This window comes from Mobula hypostoma, chromosome 9 (genome assembly GCF_963921235.1).
Source record: "Mobula hypostoma chromosome 9, sMobHyp1.1, whole genome shotgun sequence".
Classification (NCBI taxonomy): Eukaryota; Metazoa; Chordata; class Chondrichthyes; order Myliobatiformes; family Myliobatidae; genus Mobula; species Mobula hypostoma.
Genome location: NC_086105.1, coordinates 77,820,955 through 77,838,080, shown reverse-complemented (window position 1 = coordinate 77,838,080; position 17,126 = coordinate 77,820,955). Strand labels below are relative to the sequence as shown.

The window sequence follows — 17,126 nt, the reverse complement described above, 5'->3', positions numbered from 1 at the left end:
TTATGATAATTTTTGCACTACCATCTTATCAGTGTGAACTTGGAAATCCTATACATCTTATTTTTAAGGTAATTTATTTTTTTTATTCTTCTTACTTCTCTTCTAATATTTGTCTATCTGTGCACTTGTAATGCTACTGTGACACTGTAATTTCCTTTGGGATCAATAATCTATCTATCTTAGTCTCCAGACTACCTTAGCCATCCATACCCCTCCCATCCATGTACCTGTCCATCCTTGCAATTTATGACTAAATTCCAACAGAAATATTTAAAACGTAGAAACAAAAACCTTGTTTCCCTAACGTTGCGCATACAGTATAACATTGCAAATGATATAAAAACATTTTCAACCATTTGAAAGCTCAGAGTTATTATATCACTCTGATATGCAAAGTGTTATTTTGTACTTTTTGATGCAAGATAGCCTATGCATTTGAAACCTATTTCTCAGTTTTAAATTTACATCAAAGGGAATAACTTAATCACTAGAAGAAACACTTACCCCCTTGACATCTTTGAGGTCTCCTTTCAATAGTGAATCCAAAGTGAAGATGACATTATGACTAAGATTCTGCAGCTTTAAAGAAATGTGAAGAAATTTTTTAGCCATATGAACATGTTAAATATATCAAAGTGAAAGTATATTTGTCTTTATTGCATTCATGATATGCAAAAGACATTGAAGTAAAGTGTATTGCATGAACCACAGTATGGAGAAGATAGACAAGTTCTTTTACATATTATAATAACTGTTTGCACCAATCCAGGCAAGCAATATCATGGACATGCAAAAGTTTTAAAAATGTAAATAGTTTCATAATATAGACAGGATTTCCTGGCAGCCATTACTTCCAATGCCCATTCTCATTCTGACATGTCAGTACTTGACCTCCTCTACAGCTATATAACCATATAACATATAACAACTACAGCACGGAAACAAGCCATCTCGGCCCCTCCAGTCCGTGCCGAACACCGACCTGCACTCAGCCCATAACCTTCCATTCCTTTCCAGTCCATATAGCTATCCAATTTAACTTTAAATGACAACATTGAACCTGCCTCAACCAATTCTGCTGGAAGCTCGTTCCACACAGCTACCACTCTCTGAGTAAAGAAGTTCCCCCTCATGTTATCCCTAAACTTTTGCCCTTTAACTCTCAACTCATGTCCTCTTGTTTGAATCTCCCCCTACTCTCAATGGAAAAAGCCTATCAACGTCAACTCTATCTATCCCCCTCATAATTTTAAATACCTCTATCAAGACCCAACTTGTTCAACCTTTCTCTGTAACTTAGGAGATGAAACCCAGGTAACATTCTAGTAAATCTTCTCTGTACTCTCTCAATTTTGCTCCTTATTGGTCCTTATTGTGAATTCCACATAAAGCAGTACCATCTGCGCATGTGTCAAGAAATGAGAGCTAAAGCAATTCTGTTTTTATTTGCTTAAATTTCACATAAGTTTCAGAAAAGAAAAATTTTAGTCCACATCTCTGATATTTTGATGAGGCCACTCTCCCAGTGGAGGAGCAACATCTTGTATTCCATCTGGTAAGCCTCCAACCTGATGGCATGAACATCAATTTCTCTAACTTCCAATAAATTTCTACTTCTCCCCCTTCCTCCTTTCATAACCCACTCTGGCTCCTCTATTACTTCTCTTCTCCTTACCTGCTTATCACCTCTCCCTTGGTGCACTTCCTCCTTTCCCTGCTACCATGGTCCACTCTCCCCTCAGATTCCTTCTTCACCTTTTCCACCTATCACCTCAAAGCTTTTCACTTCATACCCTGCCCCCACCCACCTCCCTACCTTCCTCCTCACCTGCTTCACCTATCACCTTCCAGCTTGTACTCCTGCAGATGTTTGTTTCACATATTAATAAACCACTCATCTATGTCTTTGGGATATTTTTTCCAGTTCTAGCAAAATAATTAGAACTCCATGGATAGAAACAAATGTTACAAACAAGGTGCTAATTATCCTGCTATACAAGTTAATATCTCCCAGATAAACTGTGCAGCAAAACTGAGAAACATTAACTCATTTACGCAAAATACAACAGTTAAACATTTCACTTAACACTGTATATGTTTAACAATTATTGTATTTATTCCAAAGGAAACAGCCAGATATATGCTCAATAGGATAGAGCCTGTGTTATACAGACAACTTCCATATTACTAGGGTGGTGGGATTTTTTGTTCTTCATTGGTCCTTATTGTGAATTCCACATAAAGCAGTACTATCTGCACATGTGTCAAGAAATGACAGCTAAAGCAATTCTGTTTTTATTTGCTTAAATTTCACATAAATTTCAGAAAAGAAACATTTTAGTCCACATCTCTGATATTTTGATGTTTTGTGAATTCCTGGTCTGTTACTTGAATACCAAAATATATTTTTTAATTTCCCAATACAAAATCAAATGAGAATTTTATCACAATTTAATAATAGGTAAAACTGCTGGAATATAAAACTGAACATAGGAAGTACATAATAAATAGTATGTTAAGTTCCCAAAATCGAGTCACGACTGCACAGGCGCGGGAAGAATCTAAAAGGAGTGCACTTTTTCTTCAGCGGTTTGATCAAGGCACGACTGCGCAGGGAAGTCAGCGAGTTAGACTGGAGGGAAGAATTTAAAAGGAATACATTTTTTTCTGCAGCGGTTTGATCGAGGCACGACTGCACAGCACAGGCACATGGTCATCAGCGAGTTAGACTCCCAGCCTCCTGGACGGCCACATCTGCACCAAGTGTGTCAAGCTGCAGCTCCTTAGGGACTGGGTTAGGGAACTGGAGAAGCAGCTCAATGACCTTTGCCTGATTAGGGAAAGTGAGGAGGTGAAAGAGAGGAGCTATAGGCAAGTAGTCACACCAGGGCCTCAGGAGACAGATAAGTACCCACAGTCAGGAGAGGGAACGGCAAGAGTCAGATACTAGAGAGTACCCCTGTGGCTGTCCCCCTTAACAATAAGTACTCCTGTTTGAGTACTGTTGGGGAGGACGACCTACCTGGGGGAAGCAACAGCGGCTGCGCCTCTGACACAGAGTCTGGCCCTTGTGGCTCAGAAGGGTAGGGAAAGGAAGAGGATGGCAGCAGTGATAGGGGACTCTATAGTGAGGGGATCAGACAGCACTTCAGCGAACTGACTCTTTGTCAACCAAAAACACCAGTAATCCCAAATGTATCCATTTTATTCTCCCCACATTCCCCAAAACTCCCTGCAGACCTATCATCTGAAGATAAATTCACAGTGGTTATCTAAACAACCAACCAGCAGTCATTCTGATGTGGAAGGGAAATAAAAGCAGCTAGAGAACAGAGAGAAGGTACAAATTTCACAGAGGCACCTATGGAGATCAGGATCACACTTAAGAGTTCTGGCACTGAGAGACAGTACCTCTATCATTTGCACAGCAACAAGACAAAATGCTGGAGGAACTCAGCAGGCTAGACAAAGGCTCAGCTCATTTGCACTTTGTTTGCACTCATGTTGTCTTTCCCAGTACTTCTCAGATGTTAATTATAATTAAACCTTCCTGAACATCTGTAATAGTCATTTTGTCTCGCCAGAAAGTATTTAGTATGAACTACAAGACGTGTGCTTGAACTTGCATAACCTATTTACAATACAGTAGTACAAGGCCATTCAAATGCAGGGTTAGGGTTAACCCTACCCCACCACCACAGGATCCACAACTCGCTGTGTAATGAAATGCTTCCTGATGTTAGTCTGAAATCTTTCCTTAACCAGTCACCACCTATGGCTCCATGCCATTGGAATCTCTTCTGGGGGAGGTATGACCTATTCAAATGTGACAGTTGCACCTGAACCTGAGGGGGAACAATATTCTCGCGAACAGGTTTGTTCGAGTTGTTAGAGAGGGTTTGAACTAATTAGGCAAGGGGGTGGGAACCAGAGTGATGAGACTCAGGATAGGACGGATGGTAAAAAAGTAAAGATAGTGCGCAGTCTGACTGTCAGAAAGGGCAGTTAGATGACGGGAAATAGTCGCAGCCAAGAGACTAAGTACCAATACACTAGGGATGCAAAATCAAAAAGGGTAGCAAATACAGTACTCAAGGTGTTATATCAGAAATAAGGTGGATGATCTTGTTGCACTATTACAGATTGCCAGGTATGATGTTGTGGCCATCACGGATTCATGCCTGAAGGATGGTTGTACTTGGGATCTACTTCCGGGGCACCTAGGGACGACTCGAGTAGCAGCATTACTCTTAATGGATACGATTAAATATTCTCGTTTCCGCCTGACTCAGCTAAAAAGCACAACTGCTTCCAAGGTTAGTACAGTCAACAAGATATCTTAATGTGCTTAAATGAACTATTGCTGCTTAAAACTAATGGAAACAACACTGGTTGTGGACGGAAGCGTCCACGCAGGATTCCATGGAGAAAGCGTGGCTGTAGATCAGGGATACAAGTGCATTTAAGGAAACGGGGTTTTAAACTCCCAATACCGACTATCTTCTGGCAAACATGCAGTCTCTGTGAATAAAATCAATGATCTCAGAGCTAGGGTGCTGAATCATTAGGACTGCACGTCTCCTTTGCTTCATGGAATCCTGGATAACCCCTGTAACATGCTGTAGAGTTTCACTGCTGTGTAACATGCTGTAAGGTTTCACTGATAATATAATAGTTTCTCTGTAGCAGCAATGTTGGGGTTATAGCTGGAGATAACAAGGTTTGGAATGCTGTTGTTCTTTCTTGTGAGTCTGGAAAAGAAATTTTCACGGTCTTTGGCCGGGGAGAGATGAGGAGAGAAGATGCGAATGGAAGGAGTTGGTAGACTGCCGGACGGGGTGGATGTGCAGCGAGGGTCCGAAGAGCAGCAACGATCAGAGGAGGTCGATGGTGGACAATCGTCTTATCAGTGAGCTCCAACATTGCGCAGTAGACTGTTTCATAGGATTGGGCCCTTTTTCTTTTTTTTTGTTTTCGTTACTAACCACATAGTCAAAGTAAGAATTATAAAGCTTAATCGTTTAATCGCATATTGTGTCCTGTTTGTTATTTTGGGGTGCTGATTTGTAACAGGGGACACATCGCGTAGCATCCACCCAAACGAGCTTTCTTAAGTTTGGCCAGGCTGGGGGCGATCACCCCCTATATTAAGCCACTAGCCGAAGCAAAAGTTACAATTGTGGGGGCTACGTTTGGGATTGATTCCGTTGGATGCTGTGTGATTACCCTGAGCAATGAACCAGTGGGGCAGATATTTGTACTTCGGATGAATTGTTAATTCCACTGTTAAGTACTGTTGAAATTGCGATTGTGGGCGGAGGTTTGATAAAATGGCTGGTGCAGCTCTCATTTTAATTCAGACCAGTGCTGAGGTAGCGGTAGCTGGGGGCAGAGATTTCAAGGACAGGGTTCTCTCATTTCTGAGGAGTGAGAATACTGAGTTAGAATCCGCACTTACTTCTCTGGGGAATAAATGGAAAAATCAGATTCAAAGTCCCAGTTATGGCAGACTCCACTATTCTCTGGAATAACGTCCACCCTAAAGGGGAGGAGGAGTATGAGACTTGGGCGGAGCGGACCTCTCAGCTGTTAGATGAGTGGCAGTGCTCTGATGATGTAAAGCGACATAAAATGGTTGAAAGTTTGAATGGGCGGGCCGCTGACATTGTGAGAGCCGTCAGGTTGAAATATCCCATAGCAACAGCTGTCAATTACATGCAAGCACTGGACAATGCTTTTGGCCTCACTGGAAGCCCAATGGAGCTCTTGGTGGAATTTCAGAACATGCATCAGGAGAAGGGGGAGAAGTTTTCTGCTTTTAATTTTCAGCTAGAGAGGCAGCTAAATTGCTTGCAGCATAGGGGGGTCATTCAGGCAGCTGAGGTGGATCAGCTAAGAATGGACCAGAGAGCCTGGGGAGCCCAGACCCATGACCTGATTGCTTGGGGTCTCCAACAGTCTCGTAGACGCGACCCCCTCCATCTTTTGCTGAAGAGGAGAACGCGTCAGAGGCGTGGAAGGACTCAGTCAGCAGGGTACAGTTCCCAGTAGTAGTCCCCTGTGGTGAAGTGACCATGGATAGCCTACCCCAGGGAGCAGTAGAGGAGAATGTGACAGAATTGAGAACGGAGATATGTCGGCTGTTACCAGCGGGTGTGACCGCCCCCATATGATGAAGCTGATGGGGGGAGGGGGTGAATTCCCCAAGGGAACGAACAATGCGGAGGGCTACTGGCAGCAGGTGTCACGCAAGAAGCAGAGTGAGCTCCCGGGTACCTAAGCGGGGAGAGTCGTTGGGAAAACTTAGACGAGTCCCAGTGAGGGAACGGCCTGGTATCTGTGGGGGAACACGTTCCCAGCAATGTACCAAGGATCCCCAAACGCGAAAAGCCCTACTCCTGTAGGCTTCATGGGACTACGCTCCAGTGTGTCGCTACGGATAGAGGGTATTTTTCCTAAAGCCATACTCGACACTGGGTCACGTTGTTGTACTGTTCGTTCCACAACCAGTATCTGAAGCATTTACCATTGACACTATTCAGGGCACTGGAGATCTGGGAGCTTAGTGCTGGTGATTATCCATACGACAGTTATTTGTCAGTGAAGTTGGAGGTCTCGGAGGCCGATGTGGGAGTGTCTGAGGTCCTTGATACATTGGTGCTGGTTTGTCCGGACCCTGTTGAGAAGGGAAAAGTTTCGATTATGGTGGGGACCAAAACATCTCTTGTGAGGAGACTCATGGGGGCCTGCAAGGAGAAGTCGGGTGAGAGCTTTCTGGAAACATTGTCCGTGCACCCAGGGTTTCGAGCTGCTTTTGAGGAAGTGCATGGCTGCGTCAGACCAGATACTGAAATTAGACGAGGGACTGTGTGGTTCACCCAGTCGAATCCAATGATAGTAGTGTCTGGGAAAGTAGTGAGAGTGATGGGGACTCCCAAATTTCCCGGAGTGGCTGAGGGTGAGGCCCTCTTAGTGGACACTCCAGAAGACCACAAATGGGAGTTGGGATTTCCTGCTGGGGTACTGGTGAGGCCCAAATTGCAGAAGCCCTCGGTTGTACAGGCAAGGAGGATGGCAGTGATTGTCAGGAACACTACGAATAGGGAGGTCACCTTCAAGCGGGGGATGCCCCTGGCGCATTTGTTCCCAGTGACGGTAATGTCTAGTGCCCCTGTGAGGCACACCAGGGAGAAACTATTGGAAAAGGGGGAAAAATTGACCGCTGAGTCATTCAACTTCGGGGACTCCCCGGTTCCTGCGGGTTGGAAGAAGAGGTTGATAGAGAGGATGTTGAAGCTGGAAGGTGTCTTTTCCACTGACGAATTTGATGTGGGTTGTTCCAAGAGCACGCGTCATACTATCCGGGTAACTGACAATACCCTGTTCAGAGAAAGGTCGCAGCGACTGGCCCCTGCAGAGGTGCAGGACGTTCGGCAGCATTTGTGCAAGTTGAAGGAAGCTGGGATCATCACCGAGTCTCGAAGCTCCTACGCATCCCCAATAGTCGTGGCCAGGAGGAAGAATGGGAAGGTACAGATGTGTGTGGACTATAGGACTCTGAACAGGCACACCATCCATGACCAGTCTACTGTCCCGAGGATTGAAGACGCACTGGCCTGCCTGAGTGTGCTAAACTTGAGAAGTGGATATTACCAGATCCCCATCAGTAAGGCTGACAAAGAGAAACGGCATTTATATATCCCCTAGGACTTTTCCAGTTCGAAAGGATGCTCCAGGGCATCTCGGGAGCCCCTGCGACCTTCCAGTGGGTCAAGGAGAAAACAGAGGGGGATACGAACTTGCTTGAGGTATTGGTGTATTTGGATGACCTCATAGTATTTGGATCCACCTTGGAAGAACATGAAGCGAGGCTGCTTAAGGTGCTGGGCTGCCTGAAAGCTGAAACGTTAAAACTTTCCTTGGACAAGTGCCAGTTCTGCCAAACGTCTGTTAGCTCTGTTGGGCACATAGTCTCAGATATGGGGTATCTACAGACCCAACTAAGATCGAGGCGGTTACCACTTGGCCAAGACCCCAGACTGTGAGCACTCTGCACTCGTTCCTTGGGTTCTAAGATTACTATCGGAGGTTTGTGGAAAGGTTACGAGAAAGTGAGTCACTTGTTGAATCAGCTTCTGAGCGGTTACCCTCCCTACTAGGGGAAGAAAGGGAGGGGGAAGAAAGGACAGGAAGATGGAGAGTATCTTAGCCCGTCGGAGCCCTTTGGACCAAGGTGGGATGCAAAATGTGAGGAGGCCTTTCAGACACTGAAGGAGTTGCTGACCCATGCGCCGGTGCTGACTTTTGCGGACCCTCACTTACTGTATGTACTGCACATGGATGCCAGCCAAGAGGGTTTGGGGGCATCCTGTATCAGGATCAGGGCTCTGGGTTGAGGCCTGTTGCATTTGTCAGCCGGAGTCTGTCGCCCTCCGAGAAAAACTATCCCACGCACAAGTTGGAATTTCTGGCATTGAAATGGGCAGTGGTGGATAAGCTGAGTGACTACCTCTGCAGGACCAAGTTTGAAGTGAGGATGGACAACAACCCCCTAACTTATATCTTGACCTCGGCGAAACTGGATGCCATAGACCATCGGTGGTTGGTGGTGTTGTCTGCCTATGATCGCAGCCTGAAGAACCAGCCAGGAAGCAGGAACGTTGATACTGATGCTTTGTCCTGACGGGCACATGGGAGACTGGTCAGGTACGAGGAGTGGGACAGCGTTCCTGCCCCAGGGGTGAAGGCCCTGTGTCAGTTTGCCATCACCGTGAAGGCAGAGGGAAATGAGGGGCAGGAGCGAGCGGTGGATCAATTGGGGACTTCTGATGACACCATCCCTCAGGTGTATTGTAACCTGACTGCTCTGAAGACAATTCAGCTGCCGGAATTGAGTCCTGGGGAAGTGGCTGCTGCTCAGTGAGATGATCTGGGCATCAGTACCATTTGGGCGGTGGTCGAAAAGGGAGACATGGCTCAGGTGGAGAGGATGAAACATGTGTTGGTGCTTCCATTACTACGAGAATGGCCTCAGCTGGAGTTCAAGAACCAGATCTTACACTGGGTCACGTCATCCCCAGACCGATCCCGGCGTTGCCAGCTGGTTCTGCCCAAGAAGTAGCAGAGGATTGTGTTGAAATCACTTCATGATGATTCTGGAATTTGGTGATGGAAAACACCTATGGATTGCTCAGAGACTGGTTTTACTGGCCCCGAATGAAGTCGGAGGTCGAAGAATACTGCAAGTGCATACGGCAGAAGACACTGCCTACGAGGGCAGCTCCCTTGTCCCACTTGCAGAGTGCGGGACCTCTGGACCTGGTGTGCATGGATTTCCTGTCAACAGAACCCAATGCCAGCAACATAGTGAATGTCCTAGTCATCATGGACCACTGCACCAGATATGCTCAGGCTTTCCCTACCAAGGACCAGAGGGCGTCTACAGTGGCAAAAGTGTTATGGGAGAAGTATTTTATTTACTTATGGCCTTCCCAGGTGAATACATAGTGATCAGGGACGGGATTTTGAGAGCAGACTCATCCATGAGTTACTGGGCACGCTTGGGAGTCGAGAAGTCGAGGACCACGCCCTATCACCCGCAGGGTGATGCCCAGCCAGAGAGGTATAATCGGACCTTGCTAGACATGCTCGGGACCCTGTAGGTCAGCAAGAAGAGCAGGTGGGGTCAATATATTGGGCTTCTGGTTAACAGTTATAATTGTAAACGAAGTGAAGCTACTGGGTACTTGCCACATTATCTGATGTTTGGGTGCGAGGCAAGGTTGCCCTTTGATTTGGGACTGACGAGGGTGACTTACCACCAAAGACTGATCTGAAGTATGTGTCTGACCTGAGAAGAGAGCTGAAAAGGGCTTATGAATTAGGTAGGGTCATGGCTGCCCAGAAGAATCAAGGGAATAAGAGGAGGTATGATCAAAAGGTGAGGTTCTCGTAACTCCTGCCGGGAGACAGAGTCCTCATAAGGAATTTGGGGCTACCTGGAAAGCATAAGTTGGCTGACTGCTGGGCAGCTATACCCGAAGTGGTGGAGAGTCAGATGCCAAACCTACCAGTTTTTCTGGATGAAACCAGAAGATGGGAATGGGCCTGTCAAGATTCTTCATTGGAACCACCTGTTGCCCCTGGGTCAAGAGGTGCAGATAGACCAGGAGCCCAACTTGGAGCCTACACCTAGTAAGAGGACTCTGCGGAAACGCAGGGTGCTACTGGGCCCCCAACAGGTAAGGTTAGGCCAGCCCCCACCCCCTGAGAGGGATACTGATTCAGAGGATGAGAACCTGGATGTGTGATATACACTGCCTTTCGCTAACTCCCCACTGATGGAGGAAGTGACTCCTGGCCCTTTTCCCATTGAGACGTGAAGTGGCGGGGGGGGGGGGCTATCTGTGGGCAGCCTGGGTTGCAGAGGGACTCTGCAGGAGAGGAAGCAGGGTTTGATCACGGGACAGAGGGATCCGAGTTGCAGGTGGGTACGAGTGATAGATCGAGGGAGGCATCGCCAGGTAGACTGGAAGTATCTCCAGTAGTGTCGAAACCTGAAGAGTTAGATGATGGAGTGCGGAGGTCTCAGAGAATTAGGAGACCACCGGATAGGTTGGCCTACATAGCACCAGGGGAACAGAGTATGACCCCTACTGTGTTGGGGAGCTACGTCACTGCTTTTTACACCTGAATTGGGCTTTGTCTTTTGCAGGAAGGGTTGGCAAATTATCTCAACGTCATGAGGACATGACTAAATTTAGTGGGGGGAGAGTGTAACATGCTGTAGGGTTTCACTGCTGTGTAACATGTTGTAAGGTTTCACTGATAATGGAATGGTTTCTCTGTAGCAGCAATGTTTGGGTTATGATTAGAGATAACAGGGTTTGGAATGTTTTTGTTCTTTCTTGTGAGTCTGGAGGAGAGATTTTCATGGTCTTTTGCCGGGGAGAGATGAGGAGAGAAGACGCGAATGCAGTGAGTTGGTAGAGCGCCGGACAGGGTGCACTTGGAGCGAGGGTCCAAAGGGTAGCAACAATCGGAGGAGGTCGATGGTGGACGATCAGCTTATCGGTGAGCTCCAACATTGCTCAACAGACTATTTCATAAGATTGGGCTCTTTTTCTTTTTTTTTTGTTTTCTTTACTAATCATATAGTCAAAGTAAGAATTATAAAGCATAATCGCTTAATCGCATTTTGTGTACTGTTTGTTATTTCGGGATACTGATTTGTAACAGGGGACACATCACGCAGCATCCATCCTAACGAGCTTTCTTAAGTTTGGCTGGGCCGGGGGCCATCACCCCCTATATTAAGCCGCTAGCCAAAGTGAGAGTTACACCCCTTTTGTACCGGATACAGCAATTCAGATCAATGGGTTTACAATACACCATCAGGAGAGATCTACAGAGTCTCTCTAAAGCAGAGGTGGAGGAGTATGTCTCATGATCAACTCTTCTTGGTGCACAAATATATCACTGCTGTACCAATTCTGCTTACCAGACCTGGAATATCCAGCAGTTAAGTGCCGTCCTTTTTACCTACCACGGGAGTTCTCCGGGGTCATTCTGGTAGCAATATAAATACCACCTCAGGCTAATGTCAATCAGGATTCAGATGATCTGAGCAATGGGATCAACATGCACAAAACAGTGCACCCGAACGCCTTCACTATCATTTTGGGAGATTTTAACCAGTCCTGTCTGAAAAAATTCACTATGCAACTACAATCAGCAGATCAATTGCAATACCAAAGGAAACAACACACTGGGCCATTGCTAAACCACCATCAAGAATGCCTACTGTGCTATTCCACGCCTTCACTTCTGGACATCTGTACTTCTACAACCTGAGTATACGCAGAGACTGAAGACTGCAGCACCAGAAGTGAGGATCAGCAGATATGGACAAGGGAAGCACAGGAGCGCCTACAGAACTACTCTGAATCAGTGGACTGGACTGTATTCAGGGATTCATCTTTGAACCTGGATGAGTATGCTGCAGTTGTTACCGACTTCATTAAAACCTGTCTGGATGAGAGTGTGCCTACAAAGACTTACTGTACATTCCCAAACCAAAAGCCATGGATGAACCAGAAGGTACGTCATCTGCTGAAGGCTAGATTTGTGGCACTCAAGTCTAGTGACCCAGGCCTGTACCAGAAAACCAGGTATGATTTGCTAAGGGCTATTTTAAGGGCAAAGAGACAATTTCGAACGAGATTGGAGGCGACATCAGATGCACGGCAACTCTGGCAGGGTTTGCAAGACCTTACTTCCTACAAAGTGAAACCCAATAGCATGAATGGCAGCGATGCTTCACTATCAGATGAACTCAACGCCTTCTATGCCCGCTTTGAAAGGGAGAACAGAACTAGAGCTGTGAAGATCCCTGCTGCACCTATGATCTCTGTCTCAGAGGCCGATGTTAGGGTGTCTTTAAAGAGAGTGAACCCTTGCAAGGCCGAAGGTCCCGATCGAGTACCTGGTAAGGCTTTGAAAACCTGTGCAAACCAACTAGCGGGAGTATTCAAGGACATTTTCAACCTCTCACTGCTACGAGCAGAAGTTCCTTCTTGCTTTAAAAAGGCAACAATTATACCAGTGCCGAAGAAGAATAGTGTGAGCTGTCTTAATGACTATCGAAAGGTAGCACTCACACCTACAATAATGAAATGCTTTGAGAAGTTGGTCATGACTAGACTGAACTCTTGCCTCAGCAAGGACCTGGACCCATTGCAATTTGCCACAAAAGGTCAATGGCAGATGCAATCTCAATGGCTCTTCACATGACTTTAGACCACCTGGACAACACAAACACCTATGTCAAGATGCTGTTCATCGACTATAGCTCAGCATTTAATACCATCATTCCCACAACCCTGAATGAGAAGTTGCAGAACCTGGTCCTCTGTACCTCCAACTGCAATTGGATTCTCGACTTCCTAACCAGAAGACCACAACCTGCGCAGATTGGTGTTAACATCTCCTTGCAGACGATCAAAACTGGTGCACCTCAGGGAGTGTGTGCTTAGCTCATTGCTCTACTCTCTATACACACATGGCTGTGTGGCTAGGCATAGCTCAAATACCATCTATGAATTTGCTGATGATACAACTATTGTTGGTAGAATCTCAGATGGTGACAAGAGGGCATACAGGAGCAAAATATGTCAACTAGTGGAGTGGTGTCGCAGCAACAACCTGGCACTCAACATCAGTAAAACGAAAGAGCTGATTGTGGACTTCAGGAAGGGTAAGATGAAGGAACACACACCAATCCTCATAGAGGCATCAGAAGTGGAGAGAGTGAGCAGTTTCAAGTTCCTGGGTGTCAAGATCTCTGAGGATTTAACCTGGTCCCAACATGTCGATGTAATTATAAAGAAGGTAAAACAGTGGCTATATTTCATCACAAATTTGAAGAGATTTGGCATGTCCACAAATACAGTCAAAATCTTCTACCGATGCACCTTGGAGAGCATTCTGACAGGCTGCATCACTGTCTACCATGTGGGGCTTCAGCACAGGACCAAAAGAAGCTACAGAGGATTGTAAATTTAGTCGGCTCCATTTTGGGTACTAGCTGACAAAGTACCCAGGTCATCTTCAAGGAGTGGTGTCTCAGAAAGGCAGTGTCCATTATGAATGCCCTTTTCTCACTGTTACCATCAGGTAGAAGGTACAGAAGCCCGAAGGCACACACTCAGTGATTCAGGAACAGCTTCTTCACTTCTGCCATCTGATTCTTAAATGGACTTTGAACCCTTGGACGCTACCTCACTTTTTTAATATATATTATTTCTGTTTTTGCACTATTTTTAATCTATTCAAAATATGTATATGGTAATTGATTAATTAATTTATTATTATGATTTTATTGTTTTTTCTCCTATATTATAGAATAGTACAGCACAGTACAGGCCCTTCAGCCCACAATGTTGTGCCGACCCTCAAACCCTGCCTCCCATATAAGCCCCCACCTTAAATTCCTCCATATACCTGTCCAGTAGTCTCTTAAACTTCACTAGTGTATCTGCCTCCACCACTGACTCAGGCAGTGCATTCCACGCACCAACCACTCTCTGAGTAAAACACCTTCCTCTAATATCCCTCTTGAACTTCCCACCCCTTACCTTAAAGCCATGTCCTCTTGTATTGAGCAGTGGTGCCCTGGGGAAGAGGCGCTGGCTATCCACTCTATCTATTCCTCTTATTATCTTGTACACCTCTATCATGTCTCCTCTCATCCTCCTTCTCTCCAAAGAGTAAAGCCCCAGCTCCCTTAATCTCTGATCATAATGCATACTCTCTAAACCATGCAGCATCCTGGTAAATCTCCTCTGTACCCTTTCCAATGCTTCCACATCCTTCCTATAGTGAGGCAACCAGAACTGGACACAGTTCTCCAAGTGGGGCCGAACCAGAGTTTTATAGAGCTGCATCATTACATCGCGACTCTTAAACTCTATCCCTCGACTTATGAAAGCTAACAGCCCATAAGCTTTCTTAACTATCCTATCTACCTGTGAGGCAACTTCCAGGGATCTGTGCACATGTACCCCCAGATCCCTCTGTTCCCCCACACTACCAAGTATCCTGCCATTTACTTTGTACTCTGCCTTGGAGTTTGTCCTTCCAAAGTGTACCACCTCACACTTCTCCGGGTTGAACTCCATTTGCCACTTCTCAGCCCACTTCTGCATCCTATCAATGTCTCTCTGCAATCTTTGACAATCCTCTACACTATCTACAACACCACCAACCTTTGTGTCATCTGCAAACTTGCCAACCCACCCTTCTACCTACATCCAGGTCGTTAATAAAAATCACGAAAAGTAGAGGTCCCAGAACAGATCCTTGTAGGACACCACTAGTCACAATCCTCTAATCTGAATGTACTCCCTCTACCACGACCCTCTGCCTTCTGCAGGCAAACCAATTCTGAACCCACCTGGCCAAACTTCCCTGGATCCCATGCCTTCTGACTTTCTGAGTAAGCCTACCGTGTGGAACCTTGTCAAATGCCTTACTAAAATCCATATAGATCACAACCACTGCACTACCTTCATCTATATGCCTGGTCACCTCCTCAAAGAACTCTATCAGGCTTGTTAGACACGATCTGCCCTTCATAAAGCCATGCTGACTGTCCCTGATGAGACCATGTTCCTCTAAATGCCCATAGATCCTATCTCTAAGAATCTTTTCCAACAGCTTTCCCACCACAGACGTAAGGCTCACTGGTCTACAATTACTCGGACTATCCCTACTACCTTTTTTGAACAAGGGGACAACATTCTCCTCCCTCCAATCCTCCGGTACCATTCCCGTGGACAACCAGGACATAAAGATCCTAGCCAGAGGATCAACTACTCTATTGTTATCATAAATTTTAATTGCCTCTTCATAGAACTCCAGATTTTAGCATAACATGACTTCTCCTTTCTGAACTTATGCTGGCTTTCTGCTAACATGCCTGTTCTTATAAGCTGCTTTTCCCACTCACTCTTTATTATTGTTTTCATGATCTTACCGGCGATACATGTTAAGCTTACTGAGCTATAGTTATTCGGGCCAATTCAGAAGCCCTTCTTATATACTGGGACAATCTTAGCTCATTTCCAGTCCTCAGGGATTTCACCAGTCTTCAATGACTTTTGAAAAATACATGCTACAGGTTTGTATGTATAATCATTGACCTCTTCAATTACCCGTGGATATATGTTGTCTCGCCCTGGAGATTTATTAACTTTCAGCTTTTTCAGCTGAAGCAGGACCTCACTTTCTAAGATCTCTAAGTCACTTAAAGCAACCTTATTTTCCTCTACACATACTGGCATATTGCTAACATCTTTGCAGGTGAATAGTTTAGCGAGATATGAGTTAAGAGTACCTGCTATTCCTTCTTTTTGTAATTGCACACCCTAATATTATTCCTAATACACTTAACCTCCTCCTTGACTTCTCTTTCATCAGAATCAGATTTATTATCACTGGCACGTGACATGACGAGTAAAGTATTAAAAAAACTCTTATGGTCAATCTTAGCATTATCAGCAATATCCTTCTGAACCTGCCTTTCGACAGTCTAATTTCCCTCTTGACTATGGAGCTCATATTTTCATATGCCCTACTATTCACATCATTGGTGTTTTTTTCTGTATATAGAGACATACATATACTTTCATAATAGATTTACTCTGCAGTTTGAATTTGGAAGAGAGATGTCCAAATGGTTAAGGACATCATTTCAGGATCAGTGAAGGTTTGTGACTGTTGAGTATGGAAGCAATCTCTCACCCAGGAATGCATTGTTATTGAACTGGTTGGCCTGCATCGACGATGCATTGTTCTGTGACATTTCACTCTCGAATGGGGATAGCAATTTGATCTTCATATTGTGTGTTGAGAGATCAAAACAACAACTGCGTATTGAATAAATGTCAGATAAGTTAGACATGAATTGAGAGAAGCACTTGCCCAGCCGAAAGACGTACTTTGGGGCAACTTTCTTGGGAAATGCATTTCATGTCAAACTGCCTTTTCGGTTGACTGCAGTCAAAGCTACAGTTAAGTCGCTGGAGAGTCCAAGTAGTTCACATTCATTTTGAGATTGCTTAGATATTTAAAAATTTTGGTCATTATAAAATGATAATAGGAGAAAAGGATGCTGATTATTTGATTCACTAATGAATTTTGTGAAATTTACTACTCATAACTAGTCTGAACTATTTGTAATCATCTCTCCTTAAGTAAAAGATTGATACATACAGGTGTACACCGCTTTACAAAACCTCGCTGTTACGAAAGACCTACATTAGTTACCTGTTTTCACTAACAGAAGGTGTTTTTACTGTTACAAAAAAAGGCAGCGCGCGAAAAAAGCAGTGCATGATAAAAGGCAGTGCGCGCCCCAGCAGCCAAGCTCCTCCCCCGGAACTGCATTCTAGCCGGCATTGCTTAAACACATGCCTGTGAGCAGCCGTTAGCAAGATGAGTTCTAAGGTATCGGAAAAGCCTGAAAGAGCTCATAAGGGTGTTACACTTAGCATAAAACTAGACATAATTAAGCATTTCGATCGTGGTGAACGAAGTAAGGACAAAGTGAGTTTGGCTTGTGGAAG

At 45.2% G+C, this 17,126-nt stretch overlaps 1 protein-coding gene across 5 annotated transcripts in view; it reads right to left on the bottom strand.

The window, feature by feature from the left end:
* Positions 1-17,126, bottom strand: part of LOC134351808 (arf-GAP with SH3 domain, ANK repeat and PH domain-containing protein 1-like) — a 729,826-nt gene that overhangs the window by 291,607 nt on the left and 421,093 nt on the right. For all 5 annotated transcript variants that reach the window (XM_063058512.1, XM_063058513.1, XM_063058511.1 and 2 more), the window contains exon 6: positions 505-579. In XM_063058512.1, coding sequence (XP_062914582.1) covers positions 505-579 — 75 coding nt within the window. The remainder of the gene's footprint in view (positions 1-504; positions 580-17,126) is intronic.